The sequence below is a fragment of the Typopeltis vanoorti genome, chromosome 11 (genome assembly GCF_054136105.1).
Source record: "Typopeltis vanoorti isolate ZY-2024b chromosome 11, IOZ_Tvanoo_1.0, whole genome shotgun sequence".
NCBI lineage: Eukaryota > Metazoa > Arthropoda > Arachnida > Uropygi > Thelyphonidae > Typopeltis > Typopeltis vanoorti.
Genome location: NC_143559.1, coordinates 113,312,208 through 113,329,941, shown reverse-complemented (window position 1 = coordinate 113,329,941; position 17,734 = coordinate 113,312,208). Strand labels below are relative to the sequence as shown.

General features: G+C 35.2%; 1 protein-coding gene across 1 annotated transcript in view; it reads left to right on the top strand.

Moving 5' to 3' along the window:
• Positions 1–17,734, top strand: part of LOC150101959 (forkhead box protein P1-like) — a 227,939-nt gene that overhangs the window by 116,717 nt on the left and 93,488 nt on the right. The window contains exon 11 of the mRNA XM_090399943.1: positions 10,390–10,520. Within this exon, the coding sequence (XP_090256069.1) occupies positions 10,390–10,520 (131 nt within the window). The remainder of the gene's footprint in view (positions 1–10,389; positions 10,521–17,734) is intronic.

Here is a 17,734-nt window from a genome sequence, read left to right as displayed (position 1 = left end):
TTACCAGTATATCTGTGGCAGGCATCCAAGGCATGGTCAGCAAGCCTTGCGTGGTAGGTAGAGTGATCCTTAAGCAGAGGTTAGTTTAGCTTATGTGTGTGATTATGTTTATTAAGAACTTCCATGGCATTCCCTTATCCATTTTTGTAATTACAATTCTTTTGTTATCTTAGACCTGCCAGATGTCTACCAGGTACTGTGCAATTATAATCTGTCCTACTGTGGCCAAACAGGCAGGACAGCCAACATGAGAATTGCTGAGCACAAGGACTACATCCAGTTCCATCACTTGTTAGGTCTTGTTAACCATGCCTTGAACACCTGCCACAGAATATACTGGAAAAAGGCCACCTTACTCCACAGGAGCAAATTTTAATATGAATGACTTCTGGAATCTATCTCATCCTTATGGAACTATCCAAACCTCAACAAATTTGGTTTCAGGAATCTGCCTCAAATCTGGGAAGCACTCATCCTTAGAACACACAGCCAAGAACATCCATCCTAGTCCACTATGGGGCACTGTTTGGGCTCTAGACTTGTCTTTGTTGTTCTGTTTTGGTCTTATTTACCCAATGCAGTGCCTTCATGCACATATCAGATTGTTCATTGTTCTCTGATGATGGCAATTTAACTTTCCTGACATATCAGAAATATTAATTAATCTGATTAATATATCGTCTATGTTGTAATTTTCTTAAATAATATCATCATTTATGGGTTGTAATGTTATGACAGGCATCATAAATCTTTTCATTTTTTTATTCTATTGAATTTTGTTTTAATCACTATTTTTCTATTTTTATATATAACTATTTTTAATAAATGGCTAAACAAAAGTCATGAGAAGACTTTGGTAAGAACATAGAAAATAAATATCAAGAAGGTGGCAAGATATTCTGGAGGTTGTTGAAGAAGATCAGAAATGGTGGAAAGAGGAAACGGAAAGAGGATAGAGGAAACTGTAAAAGGAACTAGAGATGATAAAGGCGATATGAAAACTGAAAAAAAAGATATCCTTGAAGTATGGAGTAATTACTTTGAAAATTGCTAAATGAAACTAGCAGTGATCACAGCACAGTGATAAAAACACTGACCAGGCATGCAATCAGGAATGCATATCCATGCTTGAAGTAGAAAAAGCCATCAAAAGTCTGAAATGTGGAAAGAGAGCTGGAGTAGATGATATTAGACCAGAAATGCTCAAGTATGGAGGTATAAAAGTTTTACAGTAGCTACACTTGCATAGTTCAGAGGACCGGGACAGAAGGACGAATTCCAGATGATTGGATTAGAGCTCTCATAGTACCCATATATAAAAAGGGAAATAAAACTGATTGTGAGAATTACAGAGGTATTTCTCTACTGAGTGTTCCTGGTAAGATTTATGCCACTATACTCGAGAAATGGTTGAGAAAGATTGTGGAAGAGAAGCATGGTGAGGAACAAGCTGGATTCAAGCCAAATAGAGGCTGTCAGGATCAGATATTTGCTTTACGACAAATAGTTGAAAAGTCATGGGAATATAACAGACATCTGTATTTAAGTTTTGTAGATCTGGAAAAAGCATATGACAAGGTGCCAAGAGAGAAGCTATTCAAAATGCTACAGTTGTATGGTGTCAGTGGATCATTATATCAAGCAATACTTAGTCTTTATTTGAGTTGTAAGCCAGCAATTAGAATTGAAGTACAGGAAGATGATTTAATGTTAAATCTGGTGTCAGACAAGGATGTGCATTATCACCTCTGTTATTCATTATCTATATGGATTACATTATGAAGGAAAGTGGTATTAAACCTGATATCAAAATTGGAAATGTTAATGTCAGCTCCTTGCTTTATGCGGATATTGTTATGCTTCTAAATAAATCCGCTACAAGTCTGCAAGATTCCCTGACTAAATTGAATAACTGTTGTGATAGATATGGTATGAAGGTCAGCAATAACAAGACAAAGATAATGAAAATAGGCAGAAGTATTGAAAATCTCAGCTGCATTGTGAATGGAGAACCTATAGAGTAAATAAAACATTTCAGCTACTTAGGCACAATTTTTAGTGAAGATGGTAAATTAAATATGGAAATAGACAACAGAATCAACAAAGCTGGTATGATAGGAAGTCCACTGAATATTGATATTTATATGAAATAAGAGAGAAATAAATCAAAACACTAAATTAACTGTATACAAGACAGTGTTCAAACCAGTTTTAACTTATGGATCTGAGAGCTGGGTCAGAAGTAAAACACTTGACCAAAGACTAGAGACCACAGAGACATGAGAGTCCTGAGAAAGATTAGGGGGCATGAACAGATGGCATCAATGGCAATATCATATTAAAAACGAGGATATTCGAAAAGAACTTGATATTGTCAGCATCCAGGAATGCGTTAGCAGAGCTAATCTCAGGTGGTATGGTCACTTAAACAGAATGGGCGAGGAAAAATTAGCCAAACAAGTGTTCTCTGCCAGGTTGGCAGGAAAAAGACAAAGAGGAAGACCAAGATATAGGTGGGTTGATACGGTAAAAAGTGCTGCCTTAGAAGATAGATATATAAATATAAGATCTGACAATGTTGTAGCTTTGACAGGTAACAGATTGATTTGGCAGAAAATTGTAGGTAGAAAGTTAGTAATGATGTAAATTTTTCATGTAGTACTATCATATCCTGTACACCCCTTGAGGGTAAATGTCAGAAATTTGATGATGATGATAATGAACTATTTTTCTTAGTGTTTTCATTACACATTATATATCTGTTGTATTTTTAATGTTTTTATTCTTGTTTCACATGCATAGTTAGCAAGGGTGTTAGAGCATAAGTTTTTTTCTTGGAGAGTAGTGAGTGAGTGGAATAGGTTGCCAGAGTCTTTTGTGGGTGCCACGACTGTGGATGAGTTCAAATCAAGGTATGATAGATACTGCACAAGTGTTGGATAGTTCTTGACATAATGTTTAGCGCCTTCCTCGATGAGCCCAAGGATTCCTTGGAATAGCTCATAGTAATAATAATAAGTTAGTATTGATCAGACTACTGATTTCTAAATTCTGTTGTTTCTTTTGTCAGATATTTATTTTTCTATTTAGTTGAATTTAAACATTTTTATATGTTATTAGTCTCTAGGGATTGTTTTTTTACTTCATTATATGTTATATTTTACTGTTTACAGTTATTCTTATGTATTTAAATTTCATAATGTGTTCATTATGTTCCAATTTATATCTTATTAGTGCAGTTGCCATTCTTTTTGATTTCTTTGTTGATATTTCCATGTTAAATCTGTTGCATGGAAGAATGGCATGCATAATCGTAAATTGTTTGATATTCTTTTAAGATCAGGTTACCTGGTTTGGAGGTGATGAGAATATATTAGAAAAGGTCCAAAGAAGACTAACTATTGAGGTAGTTACTGATCTCTGGAATGTAGGATATGAACACAAATAGAAGGAATGCAATTTGCAAAACCTAATAAATAGAATGCAAAAAGGGAATATGATTGCAACTCTTAAGTTGGTAAAGCTACTGGGTTAATGTTGAAGAAATTTTTTATATAATAGGAGAGATGGATAGAACAAGAAACTATCTCTGGAAACTGTATAAGAAAGATGTGATCAATAGCATAAGGCATAAGTTCTTGCATGGATAGTGGTTGGTGAACACAATGCATTGTCCAACAATGTGGTGAATGAACACATTGAATGAGTTAAAAGCACAATTTGTTGAGCTTTGTGTGTGTGTGTGTGTGTGTGTGTGTGTGTGTGTGTGTGTGTGTGTGTGTGTGTGTGTGTGTGTGTGTGTGTGTGTGTGTGTGTGTGTGTGTGTGTGTGTGAGTGAGTGAGAGAGAGAGAGAGAGAGAGAGAGAGAATATGTTAATTATTATTTATTTCAGTCTCATCTGTGCTTTCTAGCTGTTGTATTTCTGACAGTTTTATTTCTTCTTCACTAAGTGTTTTCCCAGTGTTTTCTTTATATAACTGGTATATTTATATATTCACAAATTTCTTTTCATTGATTTTTGATCATTCTCGTACTTGTTTCTGTGCTCCATAAAAGTCATATTCCAACTATTTAGAGTTGCTTTTTTATTTCATTTCTTATTTTTTTTACTCCTTCATATTGGGCTATATTAGTCTTATCTTGTAAATGTTTATTAAATACTATTTGTTTTGTTTCTGATAATACCTGAAAAAATAAATAAATAACAAAATAGCACCTCGTCATTTTCAAATAGTTGTATTGCAGTATGACTTTCAAAATTCATTTCTTAAGCTTGCATTTGGATGATTTTCCTCAAACATTTTAAAGATAATAGTGAAGAACAAAACAGTATGAAGACATCAAGAAAAATGAAGAGAAAATACCAGCGAAAGGAACATAAACATGATGACTGATTGCTGATAGATGTTACATATGAAAATGACCCACTTATCTAAACCTAAAAATGACATTTTCTGATAAATATATATGTATAAGAAAAAACGTTTCCAAAATCAACATATTTAAATAATAGAAATTCTACTACTAGAACCAGATCAATTTTTAGAAAGTTTAAATTTGCAGGCCTGTGTTATTATGATCATTTATTTAGTCATTCTAACAATAACTATTATGAGTGATATCATTATTATGATACTGAATATATCATAATATCATGCCTTTATTATACAGCTGATCATTTAATGTTGATGCATATTCTATATATATATAATACATTTTATGTTTTAAATGCTAATAATACTTTCTGTATTTTTTGTGGTAAAAAATTGGACATTGAATTGGTTTAACCTCCCTACCGACCAATGTGGATGAAATAGTGACACCAAATTGCACTTCTTATCCATGTTATTCAATGGGTTTTAGAGCTTCGTATCCAGATTTAGCTCGACGTCTATAGACGTCATGGCCGGTTGGGGGTTAAATAAATAATTGAATACCAGTTACTTTCTGATAACAATACTTAATTATTAAAAAAATAATTATATTTGAAAGGAGAAGGAAGTAAAGATTTTGTTATTACATTATCAGACTTCATACAGTCAAAAGACTCATCGTGGCAAGCCATAGTGCTTATCAAACCACATCATAAACTCATTGTCTGCACATTTAGCCTAGTGGCTTTGCGCTTCACAACCATATGCCTTGGGAAGGAGTGTCCTGGGTTCGATTCCCATTGCCAACGGGAGGAGCTTAAGGATCTTCCTCAGCCATAGCCGAGTTAGCCGGTCTTGGGCGTGGACAGCAGGGTTTCCCCCCAGTTTATCTGGGGTTTTTCATCCCGCAAGCAGGCAAACTGGCCCAGTGAACACACAGATCTACAGCCATAAATACTTAACTCCTCCATGAGGGGGGGGGCTCAACTTGCCCCAATAGGGACGGGGAGAAAAAAGAGGAAACTCCATATGAATAAATAAAAATAAACTCATTTAATGATTTTGCCCCACCACCTTCATACACACTTTGGCAGTAAATTCTACTCAACCACTCTCCTAGCAAAAGCTTTTTCCTCACTCTGCCTTATACAACTTTCAGGAATGGTCTCTTATCTCTCTCTCTCTCTCTCTCTCTCTCCACTACACAAAAATCTCCTTGATGTGGTAAATTCCCTTACTGACTTATATATCTTGATCATATTACTTCTCTTCTTCTTCCTATTTATGATGCTCTGTAGATGGCATTTTCTCAATCCATCTGCATAGTCAGTATTGCACAGAACTGACGTTTCCTTTGTCTCTCTTGAGACTCTTTCTAAAATTTCTTTATCCATTCAAAAACTGTTACCAAATCAGATGATAATAGTCCATATGCAGTCTGATCAAGGGTTTAAACCTATAGTCTCTGTTTCTATATGTCAAAGTCCTTCACATCCTTATCATAATCCATTGTGGTATCTTTGCATCATCGAATTGGTGAGATCCAATTCATCTACCCACACAGACAATACATTATATTTGACATGAAATTATATTTTCATCTTTATTTTGTTCATAGCATGAGAAAACAAAAATCTTGATACAAAACCAAGTCTGGCACTTATTCTCTTGCATACTTGCACTTGCATTGCTTATCAGCACTCATATTCATTGTTTATTCTGATTAGTGCCATTCCGCTTGCTACTGCTCTAAATATTATTCAGTATCCTGTCTTTCATCACCATTCTCCTCATTCATTATTCTCATTCATAAAAACACCAAGATCCATTAGGATATCGCATTTCCTATAAACTCACGCTTTCTCATTCCTGTTATACATTCTCTCAGTACACACAGTATCAACATCTCCTTGGTCACACGTGCTATATTTCTGACTTAATGTCCTCAAAAAATCTCCTGAACTTCATTTATCTAGCTATGAGTTACTCACTGCAGCAATCTTGTTCTTACTGACATCTTGATTGTGCTCACATGTACTGTGAAGTTTTCATAATAGATGGTGAACTACCAAAACAACTTCTCTTCTTCCTCTTTCATTTCATCTGCATTTGTTCATTGGAACAACTTCTCTCTCTCTTTCTGCCTTCCCAGAAGATTACAGCCTTCATCTATTCAAGAAACATATCAATAGATTCCTGCTTTCTTCTTAAGCCATTGTCTAGATAAACAACAACATTTTCTCCAGTTAGGTATCTGGAGAAATTGTTATTCAGTGAGAGAGAGAGATTAGAAATAAGAAAAAATCAAGGAAGTAAGTCTCTCAGGGAGGAAGCAGATGAGCTTCTGAGTGGGCATCTTAAGGCAACTGAATGGGAACAATCAAAGAACACTAACTGTAGTTTCTGAGGTTACAAATATGAATGCAGCATTCATTAGAATACTAAAAGATACCTGTAGGGCTAAGGGATATTTCACTTCATGTGTACTAAAGTAGAACATTAGGAATAGAGAAGGAGTTTGGGGTACTGGTTGGCCAGGCCAAACATTATAAGTATTAATAAGACTTAGCTGATGGAAGAGAATATCGTTACAGGGATAGAATTTCAGGAATAATATATTTTAAAGGAGAACAGAGAAAACAGGATGAGAAGAGTAATACTGAACTTCAAAAGGGTGAAAGTTCTGCAAGGTGGCAGGAGCAGGGTCATAGGTGCATTTGAGAATATCTGATATGAGATAGAGGCCAATAGACAAAAATGTACAAAGGAAAATGTAGGTGACATGCATCAACAAATTAGCTCAATGAACATAGATTAAGTCACATTATGGGACTTTACTGAGAATGTAGACTGAAAAAATGAAAAAGGACACCACATGTGAAAAAGGCAATGAAATTTATGCAGCTGCTGAAGAGAAATAATTACCAATAAGAGCACATGATGAAGAGAATCTGATCGGTATTTGTTTAGTACTTATCAAGATAACATGGCAGTGTATTTCATCATTCCCAACAAACTGAACCATCAGCTGTGTAGCAACACTCCACCATATATTTCATCCTGATAGCCTCCACTTCACACTAGATAGCTCACTGCTACATCGAGCATTATTACTATTATTGCTTATTTGAGTTTCTGCCATAACTAGACTGATGTCATTAGTAGTACCCCCCCTCCTCTTCTGTCTCTTCTCTCTTTCTTAAAAATACTATATCTTTTACACTCAATTCCAACTACTATTACATCTCACTTTGAAACCCAGATTTCACTAATGTCAGAAATCTTAGGCCACAATGATGCATTCACCAAGGCAATAAACTCAACCTTTTTGTTCCCTCCTGGCATCTGTGTATAAGTTACATCATGGTTTTTTTTGTATGCTTACATCTGCAGTCTGCTTGGTTCACTTGGGCAACTTTCTCTTTCCCATTCCCACTCAAAACGTGAACCCAAATTATATAGGTTATTATTATTATATATGTATATATACACATATAATAATATGTACATACACTGAGCTAGCTTTGCATTAGGAACACATACCTAATAATGCATTGATCCACCTCTCTGTGCATGCCTTGCAGATGCCTAGGAAAAGATTTCACAAGGTGTCGAACATCCATGCATAACTCGACCCATGTCTGCTACAGTAACTCTGTCAGTTCACACTCATTCCATGGAGGAGGATCAGCTATTCTCACACCCTCTTCTAGCATATCCCACACGTGTTCAATTGGGTTATTACAGTCAGAGGAGTTTGGGGGCCAAGGCAATGTGGCAAATTCATTGTCATGTTCCTCCAACCACTCAATAGTTGTACGAGCCTTATGACAAGGTGCATTTCCTGTTGAAAGATGGCACTGTGGTTGAGGTAGACCTCCTGCAGATATGGATAGAGATGATCGGCTAACAGGTCCCTGCAACATTCACCATTCAGTGTTTGTGGGACGATAGCCAACAGACCTGGACCATGCCAGGAAAAAGCTTCCCAGATCATAACACCACCTCCACAGGCCTGTTGAACCTGAACTGTGCAACCAGGGGATAGGGCTTCATGCTGTTTATGCTAAATGTGAACCTGGCCATCAGCATGATGCTGCAGGATACAGGACTCATCACTCCAGATGACCTTCTATCTGTCAAGGGTCCATTGCCGATGTTCCTTGTCCCATACAAGGCATTGTTTGTGATGCCTGGCCATCATCATGGGTACCCTTGTTGGTCTCTGGTTGCAGAACCCCAAGCAAAGCAAGGTACAGTGCATGATACATGTGGAAATGGGTTGAACTGCCCCCACTGTTGTGCTGGTGGATGAGCTGTGTGACTTTTGCATGTCATTGCTGAGATACCAGTCATGACACTTGATGTTCATCTCTAGGATCAACCATGCATGGCTGACCAGTGTGAGCCCTTCTGTTGGATATCTGTTCACAGTTAATCCAGTCCTGGTACACTCTTGATGCAGTGGTACAGGAGCAACCAAATGCAGCTGTTTCCAAAATACTGGCACCTGCCCTCCGGGCCCCAACTATCTGCAGTAGCTGCATGTGATGTTGATATCACGAGGTGCTTCGTTATTGTGCCAAATATATAAATTGAGGGAGGGAGTGTTCCTAATGCAAAGCTAACTCAATGTGTGTGTGTGTGTAATACATACATATTATTTTTCTTATCCTATTTAGTGTTTTAAAACATTTCTCAACTTTTTCTCACTTCTGAGTTGATTATCTAAAGATTTATTTGAAATCTGGAATGTTGATACAAATTAAGAGAAGAAAATTTAATTTTCTTATCTTCATTTGTATCATCAGTATTGGTGTTGTAATACTTTTGTTCAGCAGGGCAAAGGTTCTTATCTCAGTCATCTACTCTAGCCTCTACTTTTGATGCCACTCTATTTCTGTCAGGTTTTTGGCAGAAATAGAGTGGCATTTTGGTCATTTTTAAAGACTTAAATTAACAGTATGTCTGCAGATATATTAATAATAATAATACACTAAATACAATATATCTATTAAAAACTATAATATACTAAAATATACTAAAATACATAATTAATGTAAGAAACACTCAATAATTTTTTTAAAAAATCACCTGTCTTATAGGAGCATGAAATAAACCATCTTCATTCAAAAAAAAAAAAGCCTTAAACCAGGCTCTGACATTGATGTGATTGATAAATAAATAGATATATTTTGATATCTGACACCTCTCTGTAACAGCAATGTCCTTTGATTGAAGAGGTCTAGGTTTAAATCTCATTCAGAATGCAAGAATTATGAGAACATTCCAGCTGAAGGGGAGCCAGCCAGTTTCATATATGGAGGTAGTGGGGTTCCCCCTTTCTGAAAACCCTTCCGTTATTTCTACAAACAGAGAAACCAGCAGAATACATATATTGAGCAAGATAAACCAACTGTGGAGATAGGATTAACTGTCCTGTGACATTATTAATTAGAGTTACTTGGCCATGAACAGGCCATTGAGCTGAACACAAGGAAAAGATAAGCTGTTTTGATCAGTATTTTAAAACTAACATTTTTCGCTTTTAAACCGTGAGTTTTATACGAAAGAATGTAACGAAGAATATCTGCTGAAATCCTTGTTAGTTATTGATGAGGACTCCACTTTGGCCATCTTACTTGGACAACAGTATTTGATTAGTCTTCATATAATCATTGCAGTAGATTAAGTTATTGAAATGAATTTCATCACACTAATGTTTATTACATTGCAAATTATGGTATCCTTAAAAGGGATACCACTGAAAGGATATTAAGGAGTTATCATATTGCTATAAAGTGTCAACATCACAAAAGTATTGTATAATCATATCATACTTTATTTAGATTCATAGAAGCATCAGCTCTCAACAATAGGAATATAGTTTTTCCTGTGACGTTTAACTTTCTCAGTGAACCTCTATCTGCAAAAGGTATTTATTTCATTCTAAGCATCATATAAGATCTATTCAAGTTAGTAGAGTTAAGGTAAGTTTTTATTTTTTGTTGGTAGAATGCAGTACGTCACAACCTAAGCCTTCACAAATGTTTTATGAGAGTTGAGAACATTAAAGGGGCTGTGTGGACAGTCGATGAAGTAGAATTCTACAAACGTAGGCCCCAACGACTACAAGAAAGAATAGGGTAGGTTTGTTTGTTTGTTTGTTTTGATGTGCTTCACTGAGCATTTGCTAATATCAGCCTCTTTTTTTTCCCCACCCTCTCCCTTTCTCTTCCTCCTACAATTACCTCTTCAATCTGTTTTTCTTTTACACTTTATTATTTACATTTTAATTATTTTACTTTTATTTAAATATATTTTAATATACTCTAATTATGATTTTCAATATATATTAATCTTTTGTGTTGTATTCTACTTTTGCACTTGTCATATTATTTTTCTTGTGTGTTGCTTGCTTTGTGCTTCCAACTATTTTTCTACCTTCATTCTTCTTCTTATTATTCATGTTCACCCTTCCACCTCTGCTCCCTCCTTTATCTGCACAGAATGCGATCCGCACCAACCTGTCCCTCCATAAGTGTTTTGTCCGCTACGAGGACGACTTTGGATCGTTCTGGATGGTGGACGACTGTGAATTCGTAAATCGGCGCCACCTGAGTCGTGGGCGTCCTCGAAAATTTCCTGAACCTGAACACATCCCTTCCACACAGTAAGCTTGCTTTTTTTTCTCTTGCTCTGCCACACTGTCTGCTTATGCACTCTACTGACTATGCTGCTGTTATGTGTTGTGAGTAGTACTGATAAATGACAGTCTTGATTTTTGGTATGGAATATATATTGTTAAAAGTTTCATGTTAACAGAAAATAAAATATACAGTATATGTTATGCTAAAATGCTAATAATGCATTTCAAGCCAAGTATGTTACAATATTTATTTCTCTCTATAAAACAGCATTATGAAGTAGCAATTTAATGATTTTTTTAAATTTTTTGCTTTAAATATATAATTTTTGGCATGTTTGTACTGTATTAGCAAAGGAACTTTTTATTGCATGAATTCTTTCATAACCGAAACCTTTATAATGAATTGCATCTGCTTTTATTATTATATTCTTACATAGTCTGTAAGAAGTTAATTCATGTTTTATTTTATTTTTTTTTTCATAAGAAGTAGAACAATCATTTCAGTTATCATAAACTTAAAAATTAAGCATCTGTCTATTCTTTAATAAAAACATTCCATAAATGTGGAACCATACCACAAATTATAAATTAAATTTATGATTTAAATTAAGTCAAATTTATAGGAAACTATAAATTTATTATAACTAAGAAAATATTAATTGGGGTTATCCAAGTAAAATTATATATATTTACAGAATAATTGACTCAGTTAAATGACATGTTTAAAATTATTAACTGACTTAAACACCGAGTGTTTGAGAGCTTTTTCTCAAGAAATAGCTCTCAAACCCTGTCCATCTAAACAGCAATCTGAGTTACAGCCTACCTGATTCACATAGCGCTGTAATCCAGTTTTGGCGAACTCATGATATCATTCACGCATACATGGTGCTTCACGCCAGAACTAACACGCTCGGACTCAATTTCAAACACAACTACTACTTGTTCTGAACTCTGTTTTGTCTAAAGTACAATATATTTTTAAGATATTGCTTTCTCCGTGGTACTGTATTCACCTGATGAAGTCCGCACTTCCGATGAAACTAGTAGTGAAACCTTATTAAATCTCTTGCAATTTTTCTTGGTGTTTAAGTCAGTTAATAATTTTAAACATATATATATATATATATATATATATATATATATATATATATATATATATATATATATATATTTATTCTTATTAAAAATAAAAACACCTTGCAACAACTTCTATAGGTAAAGTTGATAAGGCTCTGTATTACTAAAACCTTGGTATTTAGGGTCTAGCTACTCACTGAGGAGACCTCAAAAGAGATTGAAGCCGGTCTGGGTAGTGCCCCATCCATAATGTATTGCAGTATACATCTTTTAGTGAGATGTGCTTTACATTATGGGAAAATACTAAGAATAGTGATCAGAGCTTTACCCACCTTTACAATGAGTTGCCCTGGTGTTGTACCATCTTTAGACTTCAACTATGTTTCAGGCGCAAACTTAATTGTTTGCATACTTGGGATTAGGAGTTAAATAACCAAGCTTCTAAAATTACTTGGTAACCCTAATATATATATATAAACAGTTACATATTTTTCCATTGCAAGATGCATACATGCACCAAATTGGCTGTTAAAAATATGCTGAAAATATCTCCCTTGCTCTCACAAAGGTTAGTTGCTTTTGTAATTTAGTTAGCTGTTTTTGTATATTCTCTGAGGTTTGTTTCTTGATGTTCTTGATGTTCTGCTTACTCAGAATTTGTATATTTTATTTCATTATACCCAAATGAAATCTGTTTGTGATAAATTTAGCAACCAGCTATAATCATCACAAAATAATGCAGTGATCCTCCATCAGTGAAACCATATTCGTTCAGGCAGAGTAGGGGGGTATGCATCCAGTCTGAAACCAGCAATATCACGATCATCATCAAAAATAAACTGCTGAATAATACTTCTAATATAAATGGCATTTTAAAAAAAATCAGCTCTGTTATCTGCTTTCATAAGAGCATTACACCTCAAACCATTTTTTATTGAATATAGAAATTTTTCAAAGATTTCATCATATTTGACACTTATAGTTAAGAGAGCCTTCTGAGTGGTACAAGCTTTATCTGCAGATATCTCAAGAACTAAATGAAACTGTTAAGGTTAGGGTACCTCCAAAAAATCATAGTTTTGAGGTAAAAATAAGAAAAAAAAATTTTTTTTGGTTTTATAAAGTTTATATACTAAAGAATATATTCCGTAATTTTCGTACTCAAAAACTTCCTACATTTTGAGTTATAGTTATAAACTTTAAATTGATTTTTCTCTGGTTTTTAAATTTTAATACATTGCAGTTGGTTTTGGCAAGTATCTTAAAAACTATTAATCCTAGAATATTAATTTTTTTTAACACATCTTAATATATCTGGAATATATTGAACTAAAATTATAATCATTGATATGTATTTTTATTTTTTAAGTTTATTTTTCAAACAAGCAAGATTTGTGTAATAATCTTATATGGACAAATTAAATTTCATAACTTTAAAGGAACTGATATTTGCTCAATAATATTAGTTTATATTGTTTAATAAACATGATAGAATATCTGTAGCAAATTTGAACTAAAAAAATTATTTGTTTCATAAAAAAGTGATACAAAAATACGTAATTTTCTAATAAAAATTCGATTTTTTAATTAATCAAATTAATTAATTAATTAATTTTTTATATAATTAATAATAATTATTTAATATATATTTTTATTTATTATTTATCATTTACTAATTATAATAATTAAAACAAAATTTAATTAATTTTAATTTTTTTCCAATTCCATGGTACACCCTATCCTTAAGTCATCTGTTACTAGCTACTTTGTCCATCTCAGCATTCTTGCTGTACAACTTGGATTCAATGTGAAGAAGCTTCATCTTTCATGTGGCTGGGGATACCCTTCCATGTAATAATAATAATAATAATTATTATTATTATTATTATTATTATTATTATTACACACTCCATGGAGTCGGCAGACCTATTGCGGGAGGTTCATTCAACAGACAACACCTCTGGTTCTTCCCCTCTTGCCCTCTACTCTTTTTATAATCCCCTCTGGATTAATCTCATAAAATCCTCTTACTAACTTAAATGTCTCTATCATATCACCTCTCCTCCTCCTATCAACCAAACTCTGCATTCCACATTTCTTCAAACTCTCTCTTCATACCAGCATTCCAAAATCCCAACATTGTCATAGTCACTTACTCTGGACCATCTGCAATGTCTCCACATCACATTGAAAACCAAGTGTGGTCTGACCAGTGCCTTATACAGTGGCACAACCACTTCTAAATTGCAAAGGCAGCACTACAATGTGCAGCCTTTGCAATGCTAACAATATGACTTCTAAACTTCAGTCTACTGTCAACCATCACTCCCAAATCTCTGTTCTCATCCACTTCCTGCAGTATGGCACCATCAATATAGTACACAGTCTTATATTTCTGCACTCCAAAATGCAATACCTTGCATTTATTGATTAAAACTACAACCCCACTCCTTTGTCCAAGTAAAAAGTCTGTTTAAATCTTCCTGAAGGGAATTAACATCAGCAGTGCTACTTATAATTCTTCTCAACTTTGCATCATCAGCAAACAACTGAAGATCCCCAGTCAGTCAGTCCACATGATATATCATTTACAAACAAGTTAGTAAATGATATATCGTGTGGACTGAACACCCAAGACCCAAGAACAGAACTCTGGGGAATGCCACAGGTTACCCTCCATTTTTGAGACACTGTTCCAACATACACAATCTGCTGGTGTCGTTCAGAGTGCCAATCTCTGACCCATCTCTAACCAATATACTATCTATTCCCATCCTTTGTAGCTTGTACACCAACTTATCATGTAGCAAGTCAAATGCTTTTGCAAAGTCCAAGAATATCGCTGTATATGATTCTCCCTTATCTAACACACTTGTTACCTTATCATAAAGTGCGAGTAAATTACTAAAGCAGGACATACCCTTTACAAATCCATGCTGACCATCATAAAGGAATGCTATGTCCATCAACCCAATCCTGTATTCTATTCCTTACCAATCTCTCCAACACCTTGACCACAACTGCAGTTATACAGACCGGTCTATAATTGGAAACTTCTGTCTTAGAATCATGCTTTTGGAGTGGTACTATTCTGCCTTCTTTCTACTCCTTAGGAAACCTATCCAATGCAAGACTTTCATTAAATAACCAGGCCAACTGTAGTGCACATTCCTTAAGAATACTTGGTGATATGTCATCCATTCCCACAGCCTTATTAACATCTAGCCCAACCAACATCTGATACATCTCTGATTCTTTCACTTCCAATTCTCCTAATACTTGCCTCTCATCTATATATTGCATTCCATCATTTACACCACTGTGATATACGCTGATAAAGTGCTCATTTAATAATTCCACTATATCCTTTGCAGCTGTTAGTCTGCTGCAATGACTATCCACCAATGTTAATCTACCATAATTATTCTTCCTGTTGCTTGCCATGTAGCAGAAAAATTCTCTTGAGTTAACCTTAGCCTGACCAGTCAATCTTATCAGACATACTAACCTCTTTATTTCAACTTCACACCACACAGATTCAAAATTTGTGCATAATGAGCAGCATAGTCAAAGAAATGTCTCATGTAGATTACCAGTTTTGAAAAAAATGTTTGGAATATGGTATATTATTACTATGATTATTAACTAGCATCCATGAAGACTCATCATGGATTATCATGATGGACTTTAATCCAGTCTCACTCAGCCAGTAACATATCTGTTATTACTATAATTATCATTATTATTATCATTTAGATCACAGTGACTCTAATGACTCATAACACTCATCTTAGACAACACACTCTATCATATCACTCCATAAACCCATCCATTGTCTGCACATTCACTACTCTATCAGGCAATAAATTCCAAAAGTCCAATCACCCTCCACACAAAGAAGCCACTTCCCACCCTCCTACTCACCACCTCCTTTTGCAACTTCCAGGGATGGCCTCTTGTTTTTGTTCTTGTTCTTCCATCTTGTTCTAGTATATAAAAATCCCCCCCCCACCCATGTCAATCCTGTAAGTACCCCTCAACAGTTTAAAGTCTGAATCATGTCACCCCCTTCATCTTCTATCCACCTAATTCTGTAGTTTACATGCCCTCAGTCTACCCTCAATATCCTTATATTGAACCTAAAGCTCATTCGTGCTCTTAGCATTCAGATCCACTTTAGCAGTCGTAAAACAAATCTACCCCTTAGACTCCTTTCTTTTACGTATGGTAAGTTAAAGCTACGTATTTCCCTCTTGATCAATTGGCTGGCCTTTTTAAAGAGATGCAGAGACAATAACCTTATTCCTATCTGCATCAGGCTAAAAAAGAAATTTACGTCTGCCAAAGCACTCTGTATTTATGACCGCACAGAAAAAGTACTTGAAAGAATTACTGACAATTCGGCCAAATATACCCTGGAAAAGAATAAAGAAAAACTCAAGACCAAATTATTATGATTATTATTATTATTTTAACGGTGTCTCCATGGAGTCAAAAAGACTCATCGTGGGAGACCCGACATTGACACACTAATCATTATTTAGTGTGTCAATGTCGGGTCTCTCCTTAAGAAACAAACCCAACAAACAGGATAAAGGATAAAACAGAGAAGCTACTCAAGTCCGTCACTTCTTGGCCACCGGACATGGTTAAAAAACTCAAACCCCACTATCCCCCCCCCCCCAGAATATATGGGGTCCCAAAAATACACAAGCAAAATGTGCCGCTTCAACCAATTGTGGAAGGAATAGACAGCCCCAATTACCACTTAGCCAAGAAATTAGCGTCAACACTCAAGGAGTTGGTAGGTCATTCCCCCTCCTACATGAAGAACACACAACACTTTATAAACAAAATTAAAAACATAACACTCGACAAAGATGACTTATTAGTCAGTTTTGACGTTTTTACCCTTTTCACAAATGTCCCCATCAATGACACAATTCTCCTACTACAGAACAAATTTCCACCTGAAATTACGGCCCTCTTTGCCCACATACTACAGTTCGGTTACTTCATGTGGCAAAAAAAGTTTACCTACAAAAAGAAGGTACAGCCATGGGCTCACCACTATCCCCCCCCCCCATTCGCTAATTTCTACATGGAAAAATCAAGAGCCCTTTGCTCAAAAGTTGAGCAAAGGGCTCTTGATTCCGCCACGCTAAGATCAACAGTCTGGCTTAGATACGTTGACGACGTGTTCATGATCTGGCTGCACGGGCGACAAACGCTAAACACATTCCTTAGCCACCTGAACAAACAACATGAACGCATACAATTTACCATCAAAATCGAAAATCAAAACTCTCTCGTGTTCCTAGACACACTAGTCACACGTCTTCCTTCAGGCAGTCTATCCTTCACGGTCTACCGAAAACCGACACACACGGGCCAATAGATACATGCTAATTCATACCACCACCCATCACAAAAATATGGAGTCATTAACACCCTTAAAAACAGAGCTACAACAATTTGCTCCAACCAGCAAGCCCTGAAACAAGAACTAAAAATCATCAGTGAACACATTCATAAATAATGGCTATAACAAAAATACTATTAATAAAATACTCCATAAAACAACAACAAAAAAGAATCTAGATTACAGTAAAACCATAGCCATCCTATACA